The following is a 25,710-nucleotide window of genomic DNA, read 5'->3' as shown; positions in this document are numbered from 1 at the left end:
GCTTCTCCCTCTGCCTATGTCTCTGCCTCTCTCTCTGTGTCTCTCATGAATATTAAAAGTCTTAAAAAATAAGTAAATAAAGTAAATAAATAAAATTTTATAAATAAATAAAATTCAAAGGCACTATTAGAGATTATATGGCCTGGTCCCTCGTTTTAGATATTAGGAAACTGAGCTGAAAGCCCTGCCAAAGTTCACATTATTCATCATCCCAAACTTAAGACCACAATCCAGACCTTCTGATTCTGGATCTAATGTCCTTTCCAGTAATGCTTCACTGATTAATGTAAAGGGTATCAGTTTCAGAGTCAGACAGGTCTAGGTAAATTCAAATTCAGGTTCCTCCACTGACTAGTCTGGGAGCCTCGTGTTTTATCAACTGTAAAATGGTGACGAATCTATTATTTAGCTTATATTTCTACATTTATGCTTTATAATAATAATGTTAAGTACCTAGAACAAAGGTTGGCACAAAGTAGGGATAAGATTAAATTTAGGTACTATTATTTTTCAGTTATAGGTTGTTAGATATGTTTACGTACCATCTATGTGGCCAAGCACTTTGCTAGGTACTTTCAGAGAGAGGAAAAAAAATCATTTTTCTCTCCAAGATGCTTACCACCAGCAGATTAATAAACAGGACTTTGACAGTATAAAAAAATGTAACAAAACCATATGAAGACTTTAACTTGAACTTAAGGAGTGGATTGTACATTGAGATAACATTATATGAATAAACACAGAACAGTATTCAAAAAAACTTTGATCCTAGGAATCTCAAAGAAGTAACTCTTTATTTGTAGCATGGGAGATTAGTTTTATCATGTGCCTTAAAAGGGCGGGTCTGAAATACATTTCATTTCCACCCAATAGTCATGAACTTGTACAATGGTAACTCCAGGCAAACACTTCCCAGATAAGTGAGAACCTGGAAAGGGAAGGTACTGTCTTTTCAAAAATGAAGTCTGCAATACAGAACTATCCAAAAATGAAAAATGAGCCAGATGATGCTGAGTATCATAAAGGGATCATAAACCTTCAAAGTAGAGTTTGCTAAATGAAGGGCACACTTGAAACAAAATTGCAAGATTTCTGTGGCTACATCATAAATGACAATGTAGTGAAGTCAAAAAATGTCTGATCTGCTACCACTCTCCTACTGGAGATCTGAGTCGGCCAAGTGCTCTCAATTTATGTAGATGATGTGTAAATTCATTCCAAGCATAAATAAATCTTTGCTGTAGAATATAAGGAGAATATGCATGTAAGTTGCTATATATTTCGAAAAGCCAGTTCTAGGACAAAGCCTGAGGACTAAGTGCTTTAGTAGTGCACAGTGCTCCATACATCTTAACTGCAGAGCATGCATGAGATTACAAATTCCAAACACCTCCCACTTACTAGCCTTGGGACTCTGGATTAGAAAGGTCAACCTCCAATCAAATTACGTTAGGTGGTAAGGTTTCCATTTTGCTAAGGGGGAAACTGAATAATTAAGTGACTTCTCTACAAATCTATACTCAAAAACAATAGACAGCTGGAGTGCCTGGTTGGGGCAGTTGGTTGAGCAACCAACTCCTGATTTTGGCTCAAGTCCTGATGTCAGTGTTATAGGACTGAATTCCATGTCAGGCTCTGTGCTCAGCAGGTAGTCTGCTGGAGACTCTCTCCCTCTCCTCTGCCCCTCCTGCTCTCCCCCACAAATAAATTCTTTTAAAAAATAGCTGATTTTAGGTTCTCTGTTTATTAAATCATGCCATTTATTTAAAGTCTGTAGAAACAAACTAAAAAAACTAAAGTGATACATATCAATTCTCGTATATAGTGGCAGAATGAGTCACTTTTCCTGTATATGTTAAGTATGAAATCCTTTTTATTCTAGAAAGGTATGCTGAAGAAGTCCTGAAGCACATATGACATTCTTGACCTGTAAGTGGAGAAAGGAAACCTAATAAGGGCTGCTGACGGAAATCACGTATAAGGAAATGAACATCGAGATACCAGATCTGTCACTCACTGTGTTCTACTAGTCCTGTCACAACAGATGTGGTTGTTTCTTTGTGGAATAAAACAAGTGAGGATGGTGAGGATGGTGGAATAAAACAAGTGAGGATGAACACACACACAAGCACAGTCAGGCTGGGTCACTGTCTATTTTGTAAACTACCTCTGTTCTGACTGGTTGGTGTTGCTGCCCATCTAGTTATTTTCAACTGCCAGAGAATGGGGGTTAATTAAAGCAGAAAGGGGCCAAGTAGATGAAATGGCCCAGCGTGGGGACAGTGGCAAACTGGAGAACATATACCTCAGTTGAAATAAACACCTGCTTCCTCAATCCCAGATGGTTGAAGTCAAACAAAAATAAGCTCACTGTTGCTAGGTTTTCTCATGTTTTTTTAGAAGCAGCTAGAAACTCCTCCATATTTTAAAATATGTATTCCTAATTCAACCTTTAAAATGCTGTGCTGGCCCAAAAACACTTCTTCAGGTCAGGTCAGGGATAGGAGTTCTCAGGTTCCTATTGAAGGTTGTCAGTCGATGATCGCTGGAATAGTCCCAAACTACAGGTAAGTGAAGAGATTGGGTACCCTGCCCCCATCCTGATGGCTGTAGTGTGTCATGACCGCAGGATTTCAGCAATTTTGTATGAATCGTAAATATGGTACCTAAAGAATACAAGTTTACTAGTAGCATCCAGGGAACAGATCATTCTTTCCCAGGCAAAGAAAACTTAAGGTAAAATTAGGAACATTTTTTAGCCTTTTTTATTGCCGATCATATCTCAATTTAACTCTTATTTTGAACTGGAGATCATGATCGCAATATAATCTCTCCCCTTCCATTTACTTTTCTCTTTTCCTTGTCCAACCTTTCCTTAGTTTGAGATGTAAGATAATAGGACTCTTGTGGAAATGACACAAGATAACATATGTAGTATACACAGAACAATGCCCAGCACAAAGTAAGAACTCAAACAGTAAGAGCCTGCTGATAACTGTGAAAATTATTTAGCTATCAAAGCCCTCATAAGGCTGGTCTGAAACCTCAGGAAGCCAGTGTTAACTTACGACCTAGCTGTTCACAAACTTCTGCTCACAGAATCGCTTCTGTGCCTACCCTCTTTAGCAGTCTGTTTCTTAAATTGATCCCCATTTCACTTCCTTTGAGACAGCTGAGACTCTTTTCACACCAAAACAAAGAAGAGAGGTCTCTGTAGAGCATTTTGTAACAAAGGAGCTAAGAGCCACCACCTCTCTTCCCCCACAGGAGACAAAGGTACTTCACCCCCCCCTTCTTTTTCTTGTTTCTTTGTGAAATGGACTCATTCATCCCTCCAAACTGCTTAAGACAAGCTGAATTTATGCACCATATGACCTATTTAATAACCTTTCTTTGCTATTTGCAATGGCTTTATCTATAATCCAATACAGTGTCTCAGTTATTTTAAAAAGCACATTACCACTTATTGGAAAGAAGAATGTTTGATCTACAAATTCATTAAATTAGCAAGTAATGAGTTAGCACTGAATAAACACCAAGTTTTATTTAAATTTTGCTATTGTCCCTTAAGGCATGGGTCAATCCAACCATCAGTAAACTAGAATCAGTGCCTGATTCAATATTTAGTTATTTGAAATTAAAACCCTACAACTTCCTGTTATAGGCACTGCAAACAAAGACCAAACATTAAGGGAATGACAATTAGATAGTGGAAGGAATAAATAATCCCTCAGTCTTTCTGAGATCAAGTCAGCAATCTCCAAGCACCCCTTAGGGATAGAGAATGGATGGCTCAGCACAACTCTGGCTCCTATGACATCCTATTGCAAGGATGTCCTGAGATGGATGGACACAAAAACATGAATGGGAATAAGCCAAACAAAATAGTTTACAGTGCACATAGGGAAAACAGATTTTTTTAAATAAATTTATTTTTTTATTGGTGTTCAATTTGTCAACATACAGAATAACACCCAGTGCTCATCCCGTCAAGTGCCCACCTCAGTACCCGCCACCCAGTCACCCCTACCCCCCGCCCACCTCCCCTTCCACCACCCCTAGTTCGGAAAAACAGATTTTTAAAGACTTCCTACAAACAGTAAAAGTCTAAATATCTTGTTTCCTGCTTTACAAATAAAACCAATATTTTCTCTAAGCATATCCCTTTCCCACTCAAATGCACTTGTGGCATTTCTTAGAAATAGGAATTGAATTACATTAAAAATGGAGTTCAAGTCTTCCCTTCCCACGATAAATGTAGGCAGTGCCCACTGGCAGGTACCAGCTGCAGATGCCGTCTAGGTAAATATGGCAACAAAAGGGGAGTATTTACTTTGGCCCATGAGAAAACGAAACATCAGTCTCATATAACCGGTTCAGTAGAATCAAAGAGATATACCTGTAGGTTTTCAATTTCTTCTTTGTGTTCCCTCTTCAAGTGTAAAATAGCAGCTTGGTATTCTGTAAGATCACAAAAGAAGGCAATTACAAAGACGCACACAAAATTATGCACAAAATGCAAGTGAGAATCTCCAAGATGCCAGAGTCCCTCCTACAAGTAAACTAAGTAAATAAACGCCACAGCTGGACATTAACCTGATAAGAGATGTTGAAAAATGGGACAAGATAGGACAAGTAGCTCAGGATAGAAGGGAAATTTCCTTCCATTTGGCAAACTCTGAATTATGAGAGGCCCCAAGTTAAGCAGATAGGACAGGGTTAAAAAAGAAAAAAAAAAAACACCATGATAAGTGTTCCAGATAAAGACTGGGTCAGGTGTTTGTCTTTAAGGAGGAGCTGGAAGCTCAGGCGGCACTGAGAATACAGACAAGTTAAGAGCAGACACACCTTGGGGGATGCCTGGGTGGCTCAGCAGTTGACTGCCTTTGGCTCAGAGCGGGATCATTGGTCAGGGGATGGGGTCCGCATTGGGCTCCCCATGGGGAGCCTGCTTCTCCCTCTGCCTCTCTGTGTCTCATGAATACATAAATAAAAAAAATTTTTTTTAAAAAGCAGACACACAGGAAACAAAACTTTGTATGTAAGATCAGAGAACTCTATTTTTAACTGCTTAAAAAAAAAAAATCTCCATTTGAATGCAAGGCTAATAAGCAAGCACCCAGGGCTGATTTTAATCTTTAGATCACTTCAGAAAGTCAAGACCATTTGTCATTTGGACGAGATAATCTAGGGTGCCTTGAAGTTGAAAAGGAGGACAAAAATAAATTTTGATCCAATTTTAGCCTGAGTCTAATAACCTTGATTCCAACAAAAAAATTCCAAGTGTATACAAGAACTCCAGCCAACAACCAAAACTACCAGCCCGCTGGCTAAGCATGAAGCAGCTTGGACAACTTTATTTCCAGCAGGAGGACTAAGTATGTGGGGTCACAGAACTATACAGACTGGAGGACCACAAAGCAAAATGCTATGGAAAAACATTTTTGTAGGATAAGTTGTTTTCTTAACAATGTGTTTGGGGTTATGAGTATGAGTACTAAAGAAGTAGTTAGATGTTGTTTAAAAAATATATAAAAGGACAGACTATTTCTTCAAGTGGATTTCAGAAATCAGGCATGAAAACTCAGGCATCAAACCAAAAATGGATGAGGGAAATCATTGGTAAAGCCATAACAGGACAGGAGTGTTGCTGTTATTATAAATGGTCACACTGCTGCTCTTACAGGGAATGTGTCATACTGAGCTGTGAATCTGTCAGCAAGTTCTGTGAATTTTACATCCAAACTACACCTTGAATCAAACCCCATACTCATCAATCACCACTATGGTCTAAGCCACCACAGTCTTCTCCTGGACCTCTATAATATCCTAGAAAGGTCAACTGCTTTGACTCTCACTACCACCACCTTAACCCATTCTCCTCACAGCAGTCTGAATGATCTAGTAAAGGCATGAACCAGATTATGTCTCATCCTCAGCTTTTCAATGCACTTAGAGTGAAATCCTAACTCCTTACTGCAGCACATAGCGTCCTTCATGACCTGGCTCCCACATACCTCTCCCTGTCTTTGCCTTGTTCATTACAGACCAGGCACTCTGACTTTCTTGAACTTGTCAAGTTTTTCTACCACAAAATCTTTACAATACTGGAGATAATGATAATAGATTATATTTACTGAGCATTTACTGTATGTGTATCAGGCATTATCTAAGTATTTCATATATATATTGACTCATTTTTCCTCCTACAATAACCCTATGATGTAGGTACATTACCCCCATTAATGATGAAGAAATCAATGCATTAAGAAGTTAAGCAGCTTTCTTATTCAAAAAAGATGGATAAACTGCAGAGCTAGGAAATACACGTAATTGAAGGGTGAATGTATAAACAAATTGTGGTATATCTATAGAATGGAATACTGCTCAGCAATACTAAGGAATTACTATTGATACATACATCAACATAAATCAATCTCAAAGACATTATGCAGAGTGAAAAAGTCTCAGAGGGCTAAGTATTGTTTACGTCCATTCATATGACATTCTGGAAAAGAAAGTTATAGGGATAAAAACAGATCAGAGCATCAGTGGGCAGAGGTGGGAAGGAGGGGGGCTAGAATTTGACTAAAAAGGAATGGCACACAAAGGAATTTTGGGGGTGAAACCTTTCTTAATAACCTTTCTTAATCCTGATTACCATGCTGGCTACATGAATTCACACATGAGTTAAAATTCATAAAACTGTGCATCAAAAAGAAAAAGTTCATTCGATAATGTGTTAATTTTTTTTTGAGATTTTATTTATTTATTCATAAGAAACAGAGAGAGAGAGAGAGAGAGAGGCAGAGACACAGGCAGAGGGAGAAGCAGGCTCCATGCATGGAGTCTGACGTGGGACTCGATCCTGAGTCTCCAGGATCACGCCCTGGGCTGAAGGCGGTGCTAAACCGCTGAGCCACCCAGGCTGCCCCCATAGTGTATTAATATTTTTAAAAAATCAACAAATATTTCACTTTTAAATGTTTTCTCTAGGAGACTCAGCATAACTCATCAAGACCTGTTACTACTATTTCTATTCATTATTTTCCTAAGATACTAGCAGATGCAATAGGATAAGAAAAAAGAAAACGTGGGTGCATACACACACACACACACACACATGCATTTACATATAAAAAATAAAAGAAAAAATTAAGCTATTATTATGATCATATATTTAGAAAAATCCAAAAGACTGCCTGCAGATAACATGTTAGAATTAATATATGAGTTTAGTAGATTTGCTAAATATAAGTATACAAAATCCTGATACCAGCAAGTTTCACACAGAAAACCTGGGGCACCTGGGTGGCTTAGTGGGTGAGCATCTGCCTTTGGCTCAGGTCATGATCCTGGGGTCCTGGAATTGAGTCCTGCCTCAGGCTCCCTGGAGGAAGCCTGCTTCTCCCTCTGCCTTGTCTCTGCCTCTCTCTGTGTGTCTCTTATGAAGGAATAAAATCTTAAAAAAAAAAAAAAAAAAGGAAAACCTAACATTCACAGTACCTCTAAAAACACTAAGTACTTAGAAAAACCTCATTAATTTGCAAGACCTCATGAGAAAACAAAAACATCATATTTAAATATATTGCCAAGACACAGAGAGTGAGCAAGCTATGTTTTTAATAAGACTCAATATTGTAAAGTTGTTAATTTTCCCAAGTTGATTTACTGATTCAGTGCAATGCTGTTAAACATTTCTAAGGGTTTGCGGTTTCTTTTTTTTTTTTGAATAAAGAGTTCATTCTAAAACATATAACGAAGCACAGATATGCAAAAAAAAAATAAGAGCCAAGAAACTCTTGAAAATACAAAAATAAGACAACTTGCCTTACACTCTGATAAGAATTATTTTTATCACAACATAATTAAAGTAGCAGTGTTGAAAGAGGGCTCATCGATAACAGAACAGACTACAGGGCTCAGAAAGACATGGTGAATTCATGGTCACTTTACAAGACAGAAGTATCATGGAAGACCTTTGTTTACACTAAGAATGTTCTTTCTAATAATTATTGGTTAGGAAAAGTGGATATGCCTATGGAAGAACAAAAATCGGATCCCAACTTAATATCTGATAATAACCAATTTTAAGATGATTAAAACCTAAACTGTAAAAAACCAAACTACAAATGTTTAATAAGACAATACAACAGAATATTTTTATAATTTCAGGTCACAAAAAAACTTAAGATTCAAAAAGCATTACATATAAAGGAAAGAAAATTTGACTACATTAAAATTAAGAACTTCATTTCACCAAAATATACCATAGAGGGAAAAGACAAGGCCACAGATTGGGAAAATACACTTAAAACAAATAATCAAAAATTGTGTGTGTGTGTGTGTGTGCACACGCATGTGCATTATTTCCTACAAAACTACAAAAAATGAAAAATGGGTGAAAAAATGCCAACAGGCACCTAAAAAGACAACATGCTAGTACAGATATATTCAAAGGTACTCATCCTCATTAGTAATCAGGAATACTGGAAGGCTGACAAAATACTCACATAATCATGGCAAGAGTACAAACTGGTACAATCACTATGAAAAATGCTTGGTATTTTTCTAATAAAGCTGAAGCTACTCATACCTCCCTACCCAACAATCTGCATCCTGGCTACACATCAATGGAAAAAAATACCTATAAAAAGAAAGCAAATAATAGTAACAAAAGTCAGGATAATGGTGGGATCCAGGAAAAGACAAAGTGAGTCGGGTTATGATTGAGCAAGGTGGCATCACATGAGGGGGTCAATGAAAAATTATTCTTTAACCTCTATGTGTTTTATGTCATTTTCTGTATGTATACCTAACATTAAAATGTAAGGAAAAAAAGCATAATCAAAACTCAATTCCAGGCCTTTACAAAGTTGGCAAATTGTAGTTAAGCCAACCTTCTTACAAAACTGATGCTCCTTGGAAATAACATATGCATTCTAAATAGAAATTACACAGAATATATTTGAAATTATTCATTTTGTGTAAATTGTACCTGTAAGGGTGTGACAGATATAGTTATGACTAATTTAGAGATTGATGGAGACTATTATTGCAAAGCTAACACCCAGCAAATCATGATTCATCCCTTCTTCAAATATTTTTGAATATTTCCCAGTGTAACAAGTGGCAAAGAACACATCCCCACTGCTGAGAAGGAATGCTCATGCCATGGATTTACAAGAGAATATAAAAGTTACAGAATAATGAGTCTAGGCAAGATTGGTGGTTTCCAAACATGACTAGTTAGTGGCAGTCCCCTCCTCTACATTTTCTAAATTTGCAGATGCAAAGGTAGAGCCCTTCTTTCTCAGACGTGAGGGTAGTGAGGCAGAAATCTCAATTCAAGACTAAGGATGTTTTTTTTGTTGTTGTTAAAAAGAGAATTTCACCCTGGTCTCCAGTAGCTCTGGGACTACCACATGAAAAAGAGAAATCAAGATTTTGAGTTTCAGGGCTTGAGAAGGGCAGACCACTTTGAGGCTACATTAGCCCCAAAGGAAATTAACAAATAAATTCAATTAACCCAGCCCACAAGAAAGAAGCTTGAAGAATATTTTTATGAAAATAATATATTATATGAAAAGACAGAAATAGGAAAAAGGATCCTGACAGGCAGGATTCAACATTTTGGGGGAAAATATTTAAGAACTTACCTCCATTAAAAAAAAAAAAAAAATCTTTCTAGTCAAGTACTTAATCTAATTTGAATGGATCCCTTTTGTAGCACAAAAGTTCCTTTTTTTTTTTTTCAATCAGCTCACAACAACAAAACAGGCTTTCTGCCGAATATCATGAGAGTATGCATCTTCCAATTCACCAAGAGCAGAATTGAAGGTGATCTTGCTAACATAGGGAGGCATGTAGTCACCAAAACTAGAGTTCCACTCAGTTTCCCTTAATTATAAATGGGTACAAGTAACACTGAGTGCTATTTTTCAGTAACTGTTCTAAGCACTTGACACAAATAATTAATATATGACATCTTCACATCACACTCACAAGGTGGGTTTACAGATAAGGAAACTGAGGTACACGGTTTGAACACCTTTCCCCAATTCAAATGCTAGTAAGTGCCGGCAAGGTCATTCTGGCCCACAAGCCTGTGATTTTTGCCCTGTGGAGTTGTTCGTTTGCTACTACTGTTCTTCTTATAGTTGGGTAAGCTTCAGGTACAACCAATGCTCAAAGTTCCTAGGCATTTAAAGGTTGCTGGCTTCACCCAATCACTAGAATCACTAGTGGACTTGATAAATCCTTTCTATAACTTTTTAAAAGGGGCCTGGGGCATTTTTAACCCCAAGGAGGTTTGACGAGTCCAGGGTTAACATGAACAGTGTGAGTTACAATGGCTGGTCCCATCAAGTTATGTGATTATGATTCATCTATTTTCTCTATTGGGACTTTCAGAACTATGGCCACCAGTTTGTGGTTGTATCTGGTTTTCACTTATATGCTCTTACATGTATCCAAACCCTTCCCCTACACAGATATACACACATCTCATTGGAAGAAATGGATCATGCATACAGTTGGAGAATTAGAGAATTCCTGATTCCCTAATGGATGAGAACTGTGGCTCTCTTCCTGCTCATGCATTCTAATTTGCACTGCCTTCACCTTTCATTGGCTTGACCCATTGCCTCACATTGCTACACACAGGTTAAAACACATACCTTCAGTCTTAAAGGCAAAGGATCCTTTCTCTGAATATATACCTGGAGAATATTCAGTCAGAGTTTCCAAAGCTTTGCATGCACAATATGAGGGGTTTTTTTTGTTTTGTTTTGTTTTGCTAATAGACAGCTGAACTTTAACAGGTGAATATTTATTTTAATGTATGTTAGGAAAAAAATCAAACTAGCACATTAAACCCACAACTTTATGAATATTACTGTTATAAGATAGTGTTGGTCAAAGTTTAGTCTCTGGAACTAAAGATCACTGGGAACTTCTCAGAAATGCTAATTCTCAGGCCCACCTCAGACTCAATAAAAACTCAGAGGATGCTCTAATGAGGCTCCCAAGTGGTCATGATGCATTCTATAGTTTGAGAACCACTGCCTCTGAAGATAGGTTACTTTTAATCACACAGAAAGTCCTACACAGTACAAAAAAAGTTTAAAATTTTTAAAGTAGTAAAAATGTATAAATATATGCTCCAAGTCACAGAGCTGGTACATAAGAGATGTCATTTGGGAATTACTGACGGATGAATTCAAACAAAGTTACCCAAGAACAAATGCAGAAACTTTCTCCAACTATCTCTAACATTAATGAAAACGGTGCTGGGTCATCAAAGGCAAAATCACAGACAACTTACTTCAATACCTAAGAATAAAATAAAATTTGAGCTTTCATATTTATATGCTCAGGAGGGCAAAGCATTTGGCCTGCTCTTGGTACACGGTAGGTCTTCTAGATTTGTTTCCCTTGCCATGTGCCTATAAACAATGCAGTAGTTGTACAGGTCGGGGCAGGGATCGCTGCTTTGGTATCTGTTAGAAACAATCGAGGAAGATTAAAGTCAGTGGAGTCCAGAGAAAAAAATGGGGTATAATCCAAGTCAATAGCTGTCAGCAAGTCCATCACCTGAAATGTCAATATAACACCTCTTTATCAGTGGACCTGCAACAAGAACAGTGGAAGTGTATAATAAGGAGCCCAACCTTTTTTTTTTTTTTTTTTTTTTGATGCCAGACTGCTAATAATACCTCTCCCTCGTCCCCTTTGCCTCACATCTGGACAATCTAAATAACAAGCCTTTGACATAAGCAGGGAATTAGAACCACACAAGCTACTGCCCGTAAGTGGGGATCCTCAGCCTGGCTCTATACCCTAAACACTGTAAAATCCCAAACCAGTCTCCTTCCTTTCAAGGCCTTTTCTGGCCTGCTCTCCCCAGAAGTCTCATTATTTTAGTAAGTGAACCTTTTCCTACCCTCTTTTGTGTGTGGTTTATGTGTGGAGTTATCAATCTTAGCATCTGAATCAAATTTAGATAGAGATTCATCCTGTCTCCTCAAAAAGGATGAGGGCATGTAGAAGTTATACGAATCATCAGTGAAAGTAGCCATTATGTTGTTCTAGATAGGTATAAAAAGGAGATGACTAGTTTCCATTATCAGAAAAATACATGATTGGACAAGAGCTGGAAGACATCCCGCGAGGTTAGGAATTTATCTTTCAATCTCTCTCCATGGTTAAGGACATTTAGGATTTTTTCAGGCAGAAATATAAAAATGCCAGTATTCATAGACCGGGAGATTATCCCAACTCTTGAAGCCTAGGAGTTTCTCTCTAAACCTGGTAGCTCTTTCATTCATGTGTTTAGTGTCTCCACAAGCCAGGCACTGTTGAGGCAGTGGGTGGGTATAAGAAAGGGAACAGCACACATTTCCAGCCTGAAAGACTTCTCTTTTGAATTGTCTTAGAAGCTTTTCACACTTACACTGAAGTATTAACACATGAAGCTTTTGTTTTCTTAAAAGATTTGATTCCATTCACTTGTTTGATACACAGCTGTCAAAGCCTGGAACATTGCTCAGCAGGTACTCATGCACTCATGCCTGCCCTTTCTGCTTGGGATACAGAGTATCTCCAGAAGCCCCAGAAGATACTCTCCTAGTGGAGAGTGAACTGACATGATGGGAAAGAGACTATTTAAATTTGCTTGCACCCAGTTTGGCCTGCCTCTGTCACTCCCACTCTTTCACAAAAGAACATACCCCAGGTGACCACTCCTCAGTCGGCCTGGGTCCCACAGCGCAGACCTATGCCCTCACCATAGTCAGTGGCCACATCCAGTCTGTGCACAGCATGCAACAGCCCAGCCTGCCTCGGTTGAACCACAGATGGCTTCTGCAAATAAATGCTTGAGATGGAAAACTACTAGGTTTCATACAGCCTGTTACACAGCATTATTGCAGTCATAGCTGATAAACATGCTAAGTGTCCAGCTAAGTTTACTATGTGGAGACTCAGACCACTTTAGAGGCTTTCAATAACTGGAATGGACAGAAAAGGGCTTAGAGAAGAGGATAAACTGAAGGGAAGCGGGCGATGATTAAGGTATGTGTATCCTTTAAATACTCAGCAGTTGAGTCTGTATGTCCCAAGGTGATGGTATAAGATAGGTACAAAGGTCAGCAAATTCATGGCTATATGTCTTGACTTTACCCAGATGCCCCAGGCACGTATTCAGGGCCAGGCCCCATTAGACAGTTTACCACCGGGACATCCATTCAATGAAATTCCAGCTCCCAGTGTGGGATAACTCACCTTTCCCTGTGGTTTTCTTCTGACACCCCTATTTTCTATCTGTTAAAGGAGAGATACTAAACAGCTTAGAACCCCAGGAACATAACAAGCTCCCTACGACTTATATTTCCCTTTCTATTCATGTAGCATGTCAAAGCCAGGAAGCAAATCTAGAGAGGCACACACTTGTCAGAATAAAATCCAGGCCACGGCTGAAAGTACCCCATGACTGCCATTAGGTGGCAGTCACAATACTTCATATTTAAACTTGAAACTCAGCCACCAGGACACAGGGTTCTGCAGGGGTGGGCACGTGGGGACTGAGGAGGGTGGACCAGAGTGTGAAATGAACGCTTTTCTTTACTATGAAAGATGGACTAATGTGGACATGGTAACTAGATGAGAAAAACTGGGGGACGCTTGGTTGGTTCAGCAGTTGAGGGTCTGCCTTTGTCTCAGGGCATAATCCCAGGTCCTGGGATTGAGTCCTGTATTGGGCTCCCTGCAGGGAGCCTGCTTCTCCTTCTGCCTGTGTGTGTGTGTGTGTGTGTGTGTGTGTGTGTGTGTGTCTGGGTCTCTCATGAATAAATAAATAAAATCTTAAAAAAAAAAAAAAAAAAAGGAAAAAGAAAAACTGGAACAAGTAAGGGATATTTCTGACCACGTTTCCAAAAAGTTAAGGGACCCAACAGACCTCCAGTTGTTATAGGTTCACCTTTTTCAGTCTCTCCTAAACCTGCATGACAAGGAAATCTAAAATACAAAGCAAGAAAGTTAGAAGTCACAAATGAGAACCAAAATAGAGTAACATCCTGGAGAAACAGAACTGGAAAAGAACAGCCAAGCAGTACTTTGCACCCGAAGTGCTGGGCCCCAGTTCCAGAGGCAGACAGGATGGCCTGGAGTCAGGTTTCTGTAGAACAACAGGGGCTGAGAGGGTCCCCGGGGAGGGGCGGGGTAGAAAACGGAGGGGGGCAAGCTTGCTGCTTAGAAAAAGGGAGAGGGGTGCCTAGGTGGTGCAGTGGTTTAAGCATTGGACTCCTGGTTTCTGCTTGGGTCCTGATCTCAGGGTGGTGAAATCAAGTCCCACCTTGGGCTCTGTACTCAGCATGGAGTCTGCTTGGGATTCTCTCTCTCCTTCTCCCTCTGGCCCTCCCTACCATGCTCACTTGCTCGCTCTCTCTCTCTCTCTCAAATAAATACATCTTAAAAAAGAAAGAGTGAGAAAGGAGGAGTAGGGTAGCTAAAGAGAAGATAGAAGAATCTGCTGTCAACTGCTATCTGGAGGCTTGAACTGGAGGATACAGACAGGGATGAAGACCAGACTCCAAACCCTGCCCACTCCTGTCCCCAGTGACTAAATCTGCAATACCCATATCACCATCTTGGCCTGGGAACCCCAAACACCAATGGAAGACCAACTTCTGGTCTGGGGACCTTGCAAGGACCAGCTAAGACAATTGCAAAATAGACAAGCATAAAGGTGGAGGGATAACTTATTTTCTTTTGTCTTTTTTTTTTTTCTTTTAAAGCAACCTATAGATAGGGAGCCTTCAAACCAAGCTGCCAGTACATGTGAAGAAAGCTAAATGTCAACATAGGCAACAAAACCAAATATTGAAACACAAAATCCCACAATAAGTATTAAAGTTTTAAATATTAAATATATACTTAAATATTAAATATAATCCCACAAGTTTTAAATATTAAACATGTTACAAGTATTCTTGTCATGCTTAGAATCTTCACCAACATAAAAACAACCATTATGAACAATGACAGTAACAGCACACCATGGATTAAAAAAGAATAGTAGGTAACTAAAGAATTCATAAATATTACGAATGTAAAGTATACTCATTGAAATTAAAGGCTGAAAAGCTAGGTAAGCTGGCACAATCAAGGAAGTAATTTGTGAATAAAAGATAACACAATAATTAATGAAAAACACAGCACAGAAAAGACAAGGATAATAAAAAAGTCATAATTGAGGAACTCTGCCATTGGTACACAGACAACAAAATATACCATATAAAATAAGAAATAAAGACTGTAAATAGAGCCACTCACATAAGGAAACTGAATGTGTGGTTGGACAGTATATCGAAACTTATGGAGAAAGGGTAGATTATTTCTTAATCCAAATATAAGAAGTATTCATACTTCAAACCATACAGAAGAATCAATTCCAGTGGATTAAAAATCTAAATGTGAAAAGCATAAGGGGGAAAAAAAAAAACACCTTGGAAGGACATTACAGTATCTTGATGAAATTGGGGTTTAAAAAAAGATTTTTTTACAAGAGGGAAATCTATTTTTAAATTGAGTTGCATTAAAATTACCAAAATGATGTATATTAAGTTGCTAGAAAGTGAAACACTATATACATAGATAAAACATTTGCAAAGCATATAACTGATAAAAGATTAGCATATAGAACAAGCAGGTACCATAAAGAAATAAAAGAAGCAACGAATAAAAAAAAAAATAAGCAAACGGACAGTCAATTCATGGAAGAAGAGCTCCAAATGGCTAATAAGCCTATAAAAGAACAAACTCCCTTGGCTTCAAAACAACACAAATTAAAACCACAATGGGATATTATGTCACACACATCAGATTGGGAATGGTTAAAAAGTCTGCTAATACCAACTGCTGGTAAGAAAGAAGAATGAGAATTCCACACATTATTGATGAGAGCATTAATTGCTACAGCCTCTCTAAAGATCATTTTGTCAATATTAAATTTACAGGTATACACCAATAAAACCAAAAACGCTACTTCAAATTTACTCCTGATGAAGCATTCACATATGAGCACAAATGTTAAAAAAAAAAAAAAAAATTTACTAGAAGCATTGTTCCTAACCATGAAAAGTGGGAATAAATTTAAATCTGTATCACCAAAACAGCTAAGAAAATATCGAGTGATATATTCAAAGTGATACTATGCAGATATTAAAATGAATGAACCAGGGCTCCTGGGTGGCTCAGGGTCCTGGGATCAAGCCCACAGCAGCTCCCTGTTGAGCGGAGAGTCTGCTTTTCTCTCTCCCTCTGCCGCTCCCCTTGCTTGTGCTCTCTCTCAAATAAATAAATAAAATATTTTTAAAAATAATTTAAAAAATAAAAATAAAATAAATGACCTAGAGCTATACATACTGACACAGATTATCTAACAAATAATTCCGAGAGAAAAAGTCACCAAAAAATACACATAGGAGGATGCCTTTTTTTATAGACTTTTAAAACACATAACCATTTTATATATTGTTTGGGGACTGTATACCTATGTATAAAGAAATACACAGGATTAACAAACAATTTCACCTAAGGGGATGGTAAAGGGCATACAAAATGCTTCAAACGCATTTGTAATGTTTTATTTCTTAAGTTAGGTGGTATGTATAATCATGACCTTGAATGCAACTAACACCTTACTCCTAAAATATATAAAGCAAAAACTGACAGAAATAAGTAAAATAGGGGACTAGCAATACCCCTCCATCATAAATTAATAAATCAAGCAAATAAAAACACTGACTGATACAATTAATAACCCTGATCATATATAACCCAGAACCCAACAAATCAACAATACACATCCTTTTTAGGCACATATATTTGCAAAAACTGATGATTCATATTGAAAATCTCTTTAAAAATTTCAAAGTGAATACTATCATACAGACCATGTTTTTTTTTTTTTAAGATTTTATTTATTTATTCATGAGACAGACAGAGAGGCAGAGATACAAGCAGAGGGAGAAGCAGGCTCTATGCAGGGAGCCTGATGTGGGACTCGATCCCAAGACCCCAGGATCACACCTTGAACCAAAGGCAGACCCTCAACCACTGAGCCACCCAGGTGTCCCCCATGTTCTCTTTTTATAATGCAATTAAAAACAGAAAAAGGATAGACTAAAAATAACAAAAATCAGCAAAGCTAGTTCAGTGATTTGTGAAAATAAACCATGCAACTATGCAGAGTTTATTCTAAGAATGCAAGAATTACATGACATCTGAAAATTTATCAAGTGACATCTACAACAATAAACTAAAGGAGAAAAACCATTACTTCAAAATCTCAAAACAATACAGAATGACACAGAAAAATATCGTAATAAAGTTCAACATTCATTCTTGATTTTAAAGAGAAGAAAAGCCAACTTTCCATCAACAGAAGGGAGTCGAATTCATGATATCTATCAAGAACTTTCAGCAAACTTCAAATATAATAAGAAACTTCAGGAAGCAAGATTGAGAATGCCCACTGTTGCCCTTATTTTCCTATATTATGCCAGAGGTCTGGGACAAGGCAGGAAGAAATAACACGTAAGAATTAGGAAGAGACAAAACTGGTGTCATTTACAATAATATGATCATCAAAATTTATACATTAATACTGTTTGTACAGGGTTTAGAAAACCCACACTGCACATTGCCTAAGAACACAAAGACAGGCTGCCTGGGAATGGCGCCTCCTACAGTTCTGCGTTGCGGCGGCTCCCACCCCAATTTGGGGAACTCTGGGGAGGTGAGCAGAGAAAATGGATTAAAGGAGGATTGCGACACGGGCCTCAGCTCTGGCTTTTAAAAGTCTGAAGAAATTATGGCAAAATGTTTACATACAGGTGGTATACATATACTATATACTTTTTGCTATTTTTCTACAAGTTTGAAATGATTCAGGATTCGGGACTGTCTTCTATAAATAATAATGGCTATCTCCAAAATTTCACAGTATAGACTATGTGCACGTAAGACTGGGTTTAGCTTTATAATCAAGTGAGAAAAATTGCCCACCTCAAACAGAATTAATATACACAGTACTAGTAAGAAACACCCACATTCTCTCCCTCCCTTCCCCCCCACCCTTTTCAGGTGGCACATATAAGCATTAGTTGACTTGATGGAAAACTTTGGAAGAAGTTCCAGCTTGTGCCTCGACTCAACTGACAGAGCCCTTTATTTAAGACCAACAAAACGAACCTCAGGAGAGGAAGGTGAAGGTCAGTCTCTGGAGAGGTAGGTGAAAGCTAGCCAGTTTTAACTTGATTGAGAGTGGAATTTTCTAGTAAACCAAGCCAGACAAGTACCCAGGAGGCCAGGCCACATGCCCAGGTTTCTAAGGGAGACAGGACTCTTGCATCTCCCAAATGGTGGAAAAGTACTCAAATACAACATACTGCACCTGCCACAGGGCTTACTGGCTGGAAGTAGGAGGTCATAACTAACATTGCTTCTACCATTCAGAATTTAAGTGCAGATTGTGTGTGTGCGTGTGTGGTTCTTTTCAAACCTATGTCTCTTAGTCCTAATACCAAAGATGGGAAAACCTATCAGACATATAGGAAGACAGCAGAGTAAGAGTGTGGGCTGCACAGCTGAGTAGCAGCTTCTGCATATTCCATGCAGGAATATGGTGAGAGGCAAGGTCACATGGAGGAGATCCAGCCCAGAAGAACTGCACAGTGCTCTGGCTCTCCATCCAGCCAACATCTCCAGAGTTGCCAGATTTAGAAAATAAAAATACAGGATACTTGGTCAAACGTGAACTTCAGATAAATAAGAGATAACTGTTTTAGTGTGTCTCATGTCATACTTAAGACCTATTTATACTAAGTAATTATTCATTGTTTATCTGAAGTTCACATTTTAACTGGACAACCTATATTTTATCTGGCAATCCCACTTTTGGATCTCTAAGAATTCTTAGTGGCAACTGTATTCAAAGGGCTGAGAATGTATAAATATTGGAAGAATGTGTATACCCAAGGGTGGCAACTGGCATGCCAGCCTTTTCACCAGCCAGAAACACTGGTTCTAGACATTTCAGTTTAACACGTCTTTTTAAAAATCTTCCGGATGCTGTTTAGTTTCACAATGATACTTTCAGTTTTGTTTTTCCCCAAGTAATCTGATCCTTTCGGATAATTTCTCACCAAAAGTTAGGATGAAGTAAATTATCAAGTTTTCCGAGTGAACAAACAATAACATATTAACTAAAACAGAGACAAGATATGCACACACACAAATACACAAATCACCCACTTTCCCTTCTTGTAGAAACTTCAGAATACCACTGACAACGTATAAAGAGAAGTCTATACTGATTCACAGGCAAAATACAGTCACTACTCAGAGGTTGCAACACACTTTGGAAAACCACTCATGTGCAGCTGACCACCTCTGATCTTGCTGCATTATTACCAGAGTAAAAAAATCAATAGAGATGAACTGGAGATACAACCAGCTTACTTGGGAAGGCCAACCAATTTAATGCCCTTATTCAGAGATTCTCAGCTGTGGCAACGTAATAGAATCACCCAATACGTAGCTGGTTTAAAAAACTACTTCTGCATAGATCCCAGCCCAGAGACAGAGGTAATTGGTATGAGATGCTTGTTGGGCACTGGGATTGACAGCACTCCAAGTGATTCTGACATACGGCCAAGCTCGAGAACCATGGCATCCGTGGGTTTATCCCCAAACGATGATGTCTGATGAGGCTAGAAAGTGACACATACATCTTGACTCTAAAAAGTATGCTCCTCTGCTGGCTGCTACATCCAAGCTCTCCTCTATCCAAGCTAATGAGGCCATGAAAGCTAATTCTGCATTGATCCAAAAGCTATTATACAGGAACTGGGTTCTTCCTTGATGTACTATAGTTCCCCTGAAATTCTAGCATCCAGAAATAATGCTCAAATGTTGGGAATACATAGAAGGGATGGCAGATGGGGAAAAAATAGGCATAAAAAAGGCAAGAGCTTTTAGGCAATTCCACTTAAGTGGTAAATCCCAACGTAACCTGCCAGATTATCATTTAGAAATGCACCATCTGGGCAGCATGAGAAGGGATCAGCTCATTTCATAGCCATGCTTAGCTCAGTCTGGCAACAAAGCTCCTAGGGCTGCGATGCCAACACAGCCCTACCTACTCCAGAATAGGACCCGGTCAAGAAACACATCTTTCTTCTGCAAAGCTCCCAGTCTAAGATTCAAGTTCAAGTCTTTTTTTTTTTTTTTTTTTTTGAGAGAGAGAGAGAGAGAGAGAGGGAATGCACAGGCATGCGAGCTGGGGGAGGAGCAGAAGGGGGAAGGAATCTCAAGCAGACTTGCACTGAGCATGGAGCCCCACACCGGGCTCATCTCATGACCCTGAGATAATAAACCCAGGTGAAACCAAGAGTCAGAGGCTTACCCGACTGAGCCACCCAGGCTCCCCAAGGCCAAGTCTTGATTAACTATTATAGAAACAAGGCACTTTTTGAGTTTCTCCTCCTTCCTATGGTTAGAATGATAGGTCAAACTATAAGAAGTAATCTTCACAATTCAAAAATAATAATAGAGAAAAAGGATAAATTTGCCATCACAAAAGGTAATAGGTCTTCTTAGTTTTTATGACATGTGAGAATTCTTATGTTTTACCTAACGAAATGATATCATCATAATCTTTCTGCAAATTCAAGCTAGTTTTAAAAGCCATACAAAGGGATGCCTGGGTGGCTCAGTGGTTGAGCATCTGCCTTTGGCCCAGGTTCTGGGTTCTGGGATGGATCCTAGGGTTCTGGGATGGAGTCCCACATCAAGCACCCCATGGGGAGCCTGCTTCTATCTCTGCCTATGTCTCTGCCTCTGTGTCTCTCATGAATAAATAAATAAAATCTTTAAAAAAAAAAAAAGCCACACAAAACTTAAATCATAAAATCACAGAATCTTAAAGGTGGAATCTCAGAAGTCACCTAGGCTAAACCTCTCTACTGTACTTTGTAGGCAAAGTACATAGGGAAAAACTAATAGCCAAATAAAATCTCAATCAGCAGGCAAAAACACATTTTATGACTTGGTGTGTGGGGGGGTAGTCACATGGCTATTCAGAACACAGGTTTCCTGATTACTTCTAATATGTTTTCTACCATATTTTGAAGCCTCGTTATGGCTTTGAAATGAGGTCATAGGTTTATAATAAATGGAGAGTAAAAGAACTAGGGGTTTTGAAGGAAGTGGAAAATATTTGAAGCAGCAGGTGCTGCGAAGAGAAGAGCATAGGCCAGGAACATGTATCAGAGCTCCTGGACAGTGTGGGAAGAAACAAATATTTGGATCTCTCCAGGGCTGGGATTTTGTCAGATGCATGTTACTAAAGGTGATAAGGTAATGAAATCAAGGACAACACCAAGAATGTGGCTGAACAGAGAGAATCTTAGTGCCCTAGGAAGGAGTGAAGGCAGGAGAGGCCAACAGGCATGAAGAAAGATGTTTGGAGCCAAGCCTGTGTGGAAGAGAAGGGATCTGTGTTTTTGGAGAACTGGAAGGGGAAAGCTGGAATAACAGAAAGTGGTGGACAGAAATGGGGATGTTATCATTCAATTTCAAAATTAAAGCTCTCTTGAATAAAAGTAAGGTCCAGAATATCGAGTATAGCTGGCTGCACTGGCAAAGAATACCACTGGAAGGATGGAGAGGCTGGTATTGAAAATGGGTTGTCCACGTGGTCATGAAAGCAAAGTAGAGGGTCTAACCTGGGGGGTCAAGAGTGGAGCATAACAAGAAAAGTAGCCTTAAAAGTCACATAATACAAAAAAATTAAAAAATAAAAATAAATTTTAAAAGTCACATAATACATCCCAGAAGCCCCAAAGGACCAAAAGATCATGTGACTCTTTATGCGCTGATATTCTGACTTATTTGAATTTTTGTTTTGCTTTTAAGAGCTTTCACAGTACAAGGATAAGGAACTTGCAATAAAAATATCCCTGTGGGTTTAGTGGAATCATTAGGTTCTGGTTGTGATTATAAACCAAATAAATGATGCTTTATATAGCATTTTCTATTACTAACCCATGTCTAATGATTTACTAATACACATTTCCTCAAACACAAGACACGCAGTGATTCTAAGATCCATCAGTATTTAAGTACCACCAAGAAAGAAGAAAATGCTACCAATAATAAATGTAAAATGTCATCAACGGTAAAACACACCATAATTACAGAACTGGAAAATGTGTATCATACATTAGGTGAAATATATTTTTAACTCAATCTTCACAAAAGTTTTATGCAAGAGGTATTGTTATTATTACCCCCATATTATAGATAAAGAAACCAAGTCGCAGATTAAGTACTTGTCCATATTCACTTAGGTAATAAGGAATACAGCCAGGATTTGAACCCAAAAAGCCTGGTGACAGAATTCACTCTTAACCCTATCCCAGCTCAATAGTCATTGAAGAGGACAAAAAACAGCATGGTATGCCAACCTAAGCTTTCAGCCATCACCACCAGAAGGAGCCAGCATCATGGAGTATGTGCTACGGGTCAAGCCTGAGGACATGGACTTCCTCAGAGAGGATTCATATTCCACAGAGCAGATCTGATTCATACCCAGTCCTCTCCAGGAGATCCACCCCAATTAGTGGTTTCTTGAAACCCACTGCTCATGGCACCAACTAATCAGCACCAACTCATCCCCACACATCCACAGGTTTTTCCCCATGGCCATTACAGTGTCCATCTTTAGCAACATTTATTCTTCTCCTCTTCCAACAGTCATTATGTGCTTCATTTCATGAAGGTGATTCCTGGAGCCACATTCATGGCTATCCCTAATAGAGAAGCCAGAGCTGCATGAGCCCCCACATGCATCCAGCCAACCAGCCTCTGCCGGCTCCATTCCCTTTGCTCTCACAACCAATAAGCTGGAGACCAGGCTCAGGAATCCATGCATTCTCTTTGCAGCTCATGGCCCCAGTAACTGTGGGAACAGATGTCATGGAAATACAAAGATCGCTGTTTCCGTGTCTTATAAACATATCAGCAAGTGTTCAATCTTGCCAGTAATCAAAGAAATAGTAACAAAGATTAAGATACCGTCTTCGTCCAATTGAAAAACACCTTTAAATCACGAAACCTAATGTTGTCTAAAAAGCAATCAATAGAGTCCTAAAGTAATGACCTCATCATTATCAACAAAAAGATTACTGCTGCCAGAACTATTGTTAGCATCAACATTTACTATCTTCTATGAACCAGGCAACGTGCTAATAAGCATTTTATCCTACTTTTTCTAATCCTTAGAGGCAGATAGTATAATATCCCGTTTTGTAGATGGGAGGTCACCGCTTCAGAAAAAGAAGTGGGCACTACCATTTGGAAGGTCAATCTGGCAATAGATACCGTTATGATTGAGAGAGCAGACTCTAGATCCAGAAGGCCTGGTTTGAATTCTAGCTCTGCCACTCATGAGCAGTAGGACCTGGGTCAAATTATTTCACCTCCTGTGTCCTTTGTTTCCTCATCTGTAAAAGGGGATAATGATGTTTCCTCCTTGACAAGGTTATTATGAAGATGGGAATTAATGTTTGCACAGTGCTTAGAGCAGTGCCTGGCACATAGGTATGTATTTTTAGCTGTTTTCACAATTCCTATTATTTCATCTTTACTCTTAATGGCTAACTTTGCTTCTTGCTTCACTGAAAAAACTGAAGCTGCTACAAGAACTCCACATCCTCCCACCCAGCATAGCAGCATAGATACCCACATTCTCTGCTCAGATTACTAGAGATGCTTTTCCATGCTCCTGTCAAAGCCAGCCTCTCTGCTAGTACACAAGATCTCTACCCTACTCACATGCTCAAAGAGATAACTCCAGCAGCTCTTCCCTCATCCTACACCAAATTTCCCCTTTCTACTGGAACTCTCTCCTTAGCATATAAAAATGCTATTATTTGTCCCATCCTAGTCAGGAAAAAATGAAAGCTTTCTTTTAATTCTGTGTGCCCCCTCAGCTATTCCCCCAACTTTGTTCCTTTTGCAATGAAACTTCTAAAAAAATTTCCTATATAACTGTCTCCAACTGTCATTTTCACTTCAAGCCACTCCAATTTAAACTTTCACCCCCTCCCCCACAAGAACTCTCCAATATCCTCTGTTTTTAAATTCAGTGGCCAATTCCCAGTCTTTACTTGCTCTACCATTTGGCACATTACGTCTCTCCTTGATAGGTCTTTTTACACTTAGCATGCAGGACTCCAGATCTATTGGTTTTCCTCCTACCTCACTGGACTCCCCTTCTCAGTTTACTTTGCAGATTCCTTCTCCTCGTCTCAATCTCTTCCTGTTGGAGTTCCCATGGGTCACTCCTCGTTCCCCTTTTCCATCCGCACTCAAGCATCTCATTCAACCTGAGTTTTAAACACCAATATGTGCAAATAACTCCCAATGTATATCCACAGCTTACAAAAAACCCTTTTCCCCAACTCCACACACAAAGCCAAATGCCTGCTAACACTTCCTTGTGTATGTCAAATCAATATCCTAAGTTTCACATCAGAAACAATGCCAGAAAGAAAGAAAGAAACAAACAAACAAACACTTGATATTCCCTCTACACCCAGTCTTCTCCCCCAGGCCATGTCAATTTGATCCTTCCATTGCTCAAGCCAAAAATCCTGACATCATCCCTGTTTTTCCTCACATCCAATTTATCACTAAATCCTGATGGTTCTATCTCCAAAATCAATCCAGAATCCAATCACTTTTTATTGCATCCACTGCTAACAACTGTAGTCCAACCTACCATCTCCTGAACAAGTACAATCTCTTGTCTGAATCACCATTATAACCCCGCAAATGCAACCCTGGGTCTACCTGCTGCCTAACTGGAGGTGAACACAGCAGCCAAAGAGTGAGCTTTTGCAAACAAACGTTACTCATGTCCTGCTCTGCTCAAAATTCTCTACCAGCTCCCCATTCCATTCTCAGCACAGACGTCAGTGTCAAACAACGTCCTACACGGGCCAACAGTGTTGCACACCAGGGATTCCTTAATCTATTTGTGCGTGTGCCATGGACCCCTTTGGCAGTTGGCAGTCTATGAACCCTTTCTCAGATACAACAGATCATAAAGGAAGCCAACTGAATTGTCAAAATATTTTTAATTGTAACACAGGGACAGATGCATTCCTTTATTAGGTCACTAAATAATAAGATCGAGTGGCAGGCCTAACTACTAACATAATTCTGATGTGACGTGGTGATGAACAAAACCATATTTTAAGATAGCAACAGCTATAATATAACATGACACTATCTGTGATTTCTATTTCTGACAAGGTCACAGAGGTTTTTGGCCTACGTTTGTGGTTGAAAGAAATGTTTGATTTCAGTTAGATGTTATTATTAAAGATAAAAATGATGTGTGTTTTTTTTTAATCCAAGTTAATAAACCCCTGAAAATTCTATCCTAGACCCCTCAAAGGTCCTTAGATCCCAGGCTAAGAATCTCTCCTTCTGGCTAGTGGATTAACTGCTCCAGTTAAACAGACCATACCATGCCCATCCCATACCTAGGAGTCATCACACTGGCCATTCCCTCTCCGGGCATTCCTTTATCTCTTTCTCTTGCCTTGTATCTTTGCTGAAAGGTTGTCTTCTCAA

The 25,710-nt window shown here is 38.9% G+C and overlaps 1 protein-coding gene across 7 annotated transcripts in view; it reads right to left on the bottom strand.

Annotated features, from left to right (window-relative positions):
• The window catches only part of FMN1 (formin 1), a 420,196-nt gene that overhangs the window by 226,911 nt on the left and 167,575 nt on the right, over nt 1-25,710 (bottom strand). For all 7 annotated transcript variants that reach the window (XM_072738177.1, XM_072738178.1, XM_072738176.1 and 4 more), the window contains one exon: nt 4,400-4,461. In XM_072738177.1, coding sequence (XP_072594278.1) covers nt 4,400-4,461 — 62 coding nt within the window. The remainder of the gene's footprint in view (nt 1-4,399; nt 4,462-25,710) is intronic.

The sequence above is a fragment of the Vulpes vulpes genome, chromosome 15 (genome assembly GCF_048418805.1).
Source record: "Vulpes vulpes isolate BD-2025 chromosome 15, VulVul3, whole genome shotgun sequence".
Classification (NCBI taxonomy): Eukaryota; Metazoa; Chordata; class Mammalia; order Carnivora; family Canidae; genus Vulpes; species Vulpes vulpes.
Note: the sequence above shows the minus strand (reverse complement) of the source record. Positions and strands in the feature narration are given on the sequence as shown.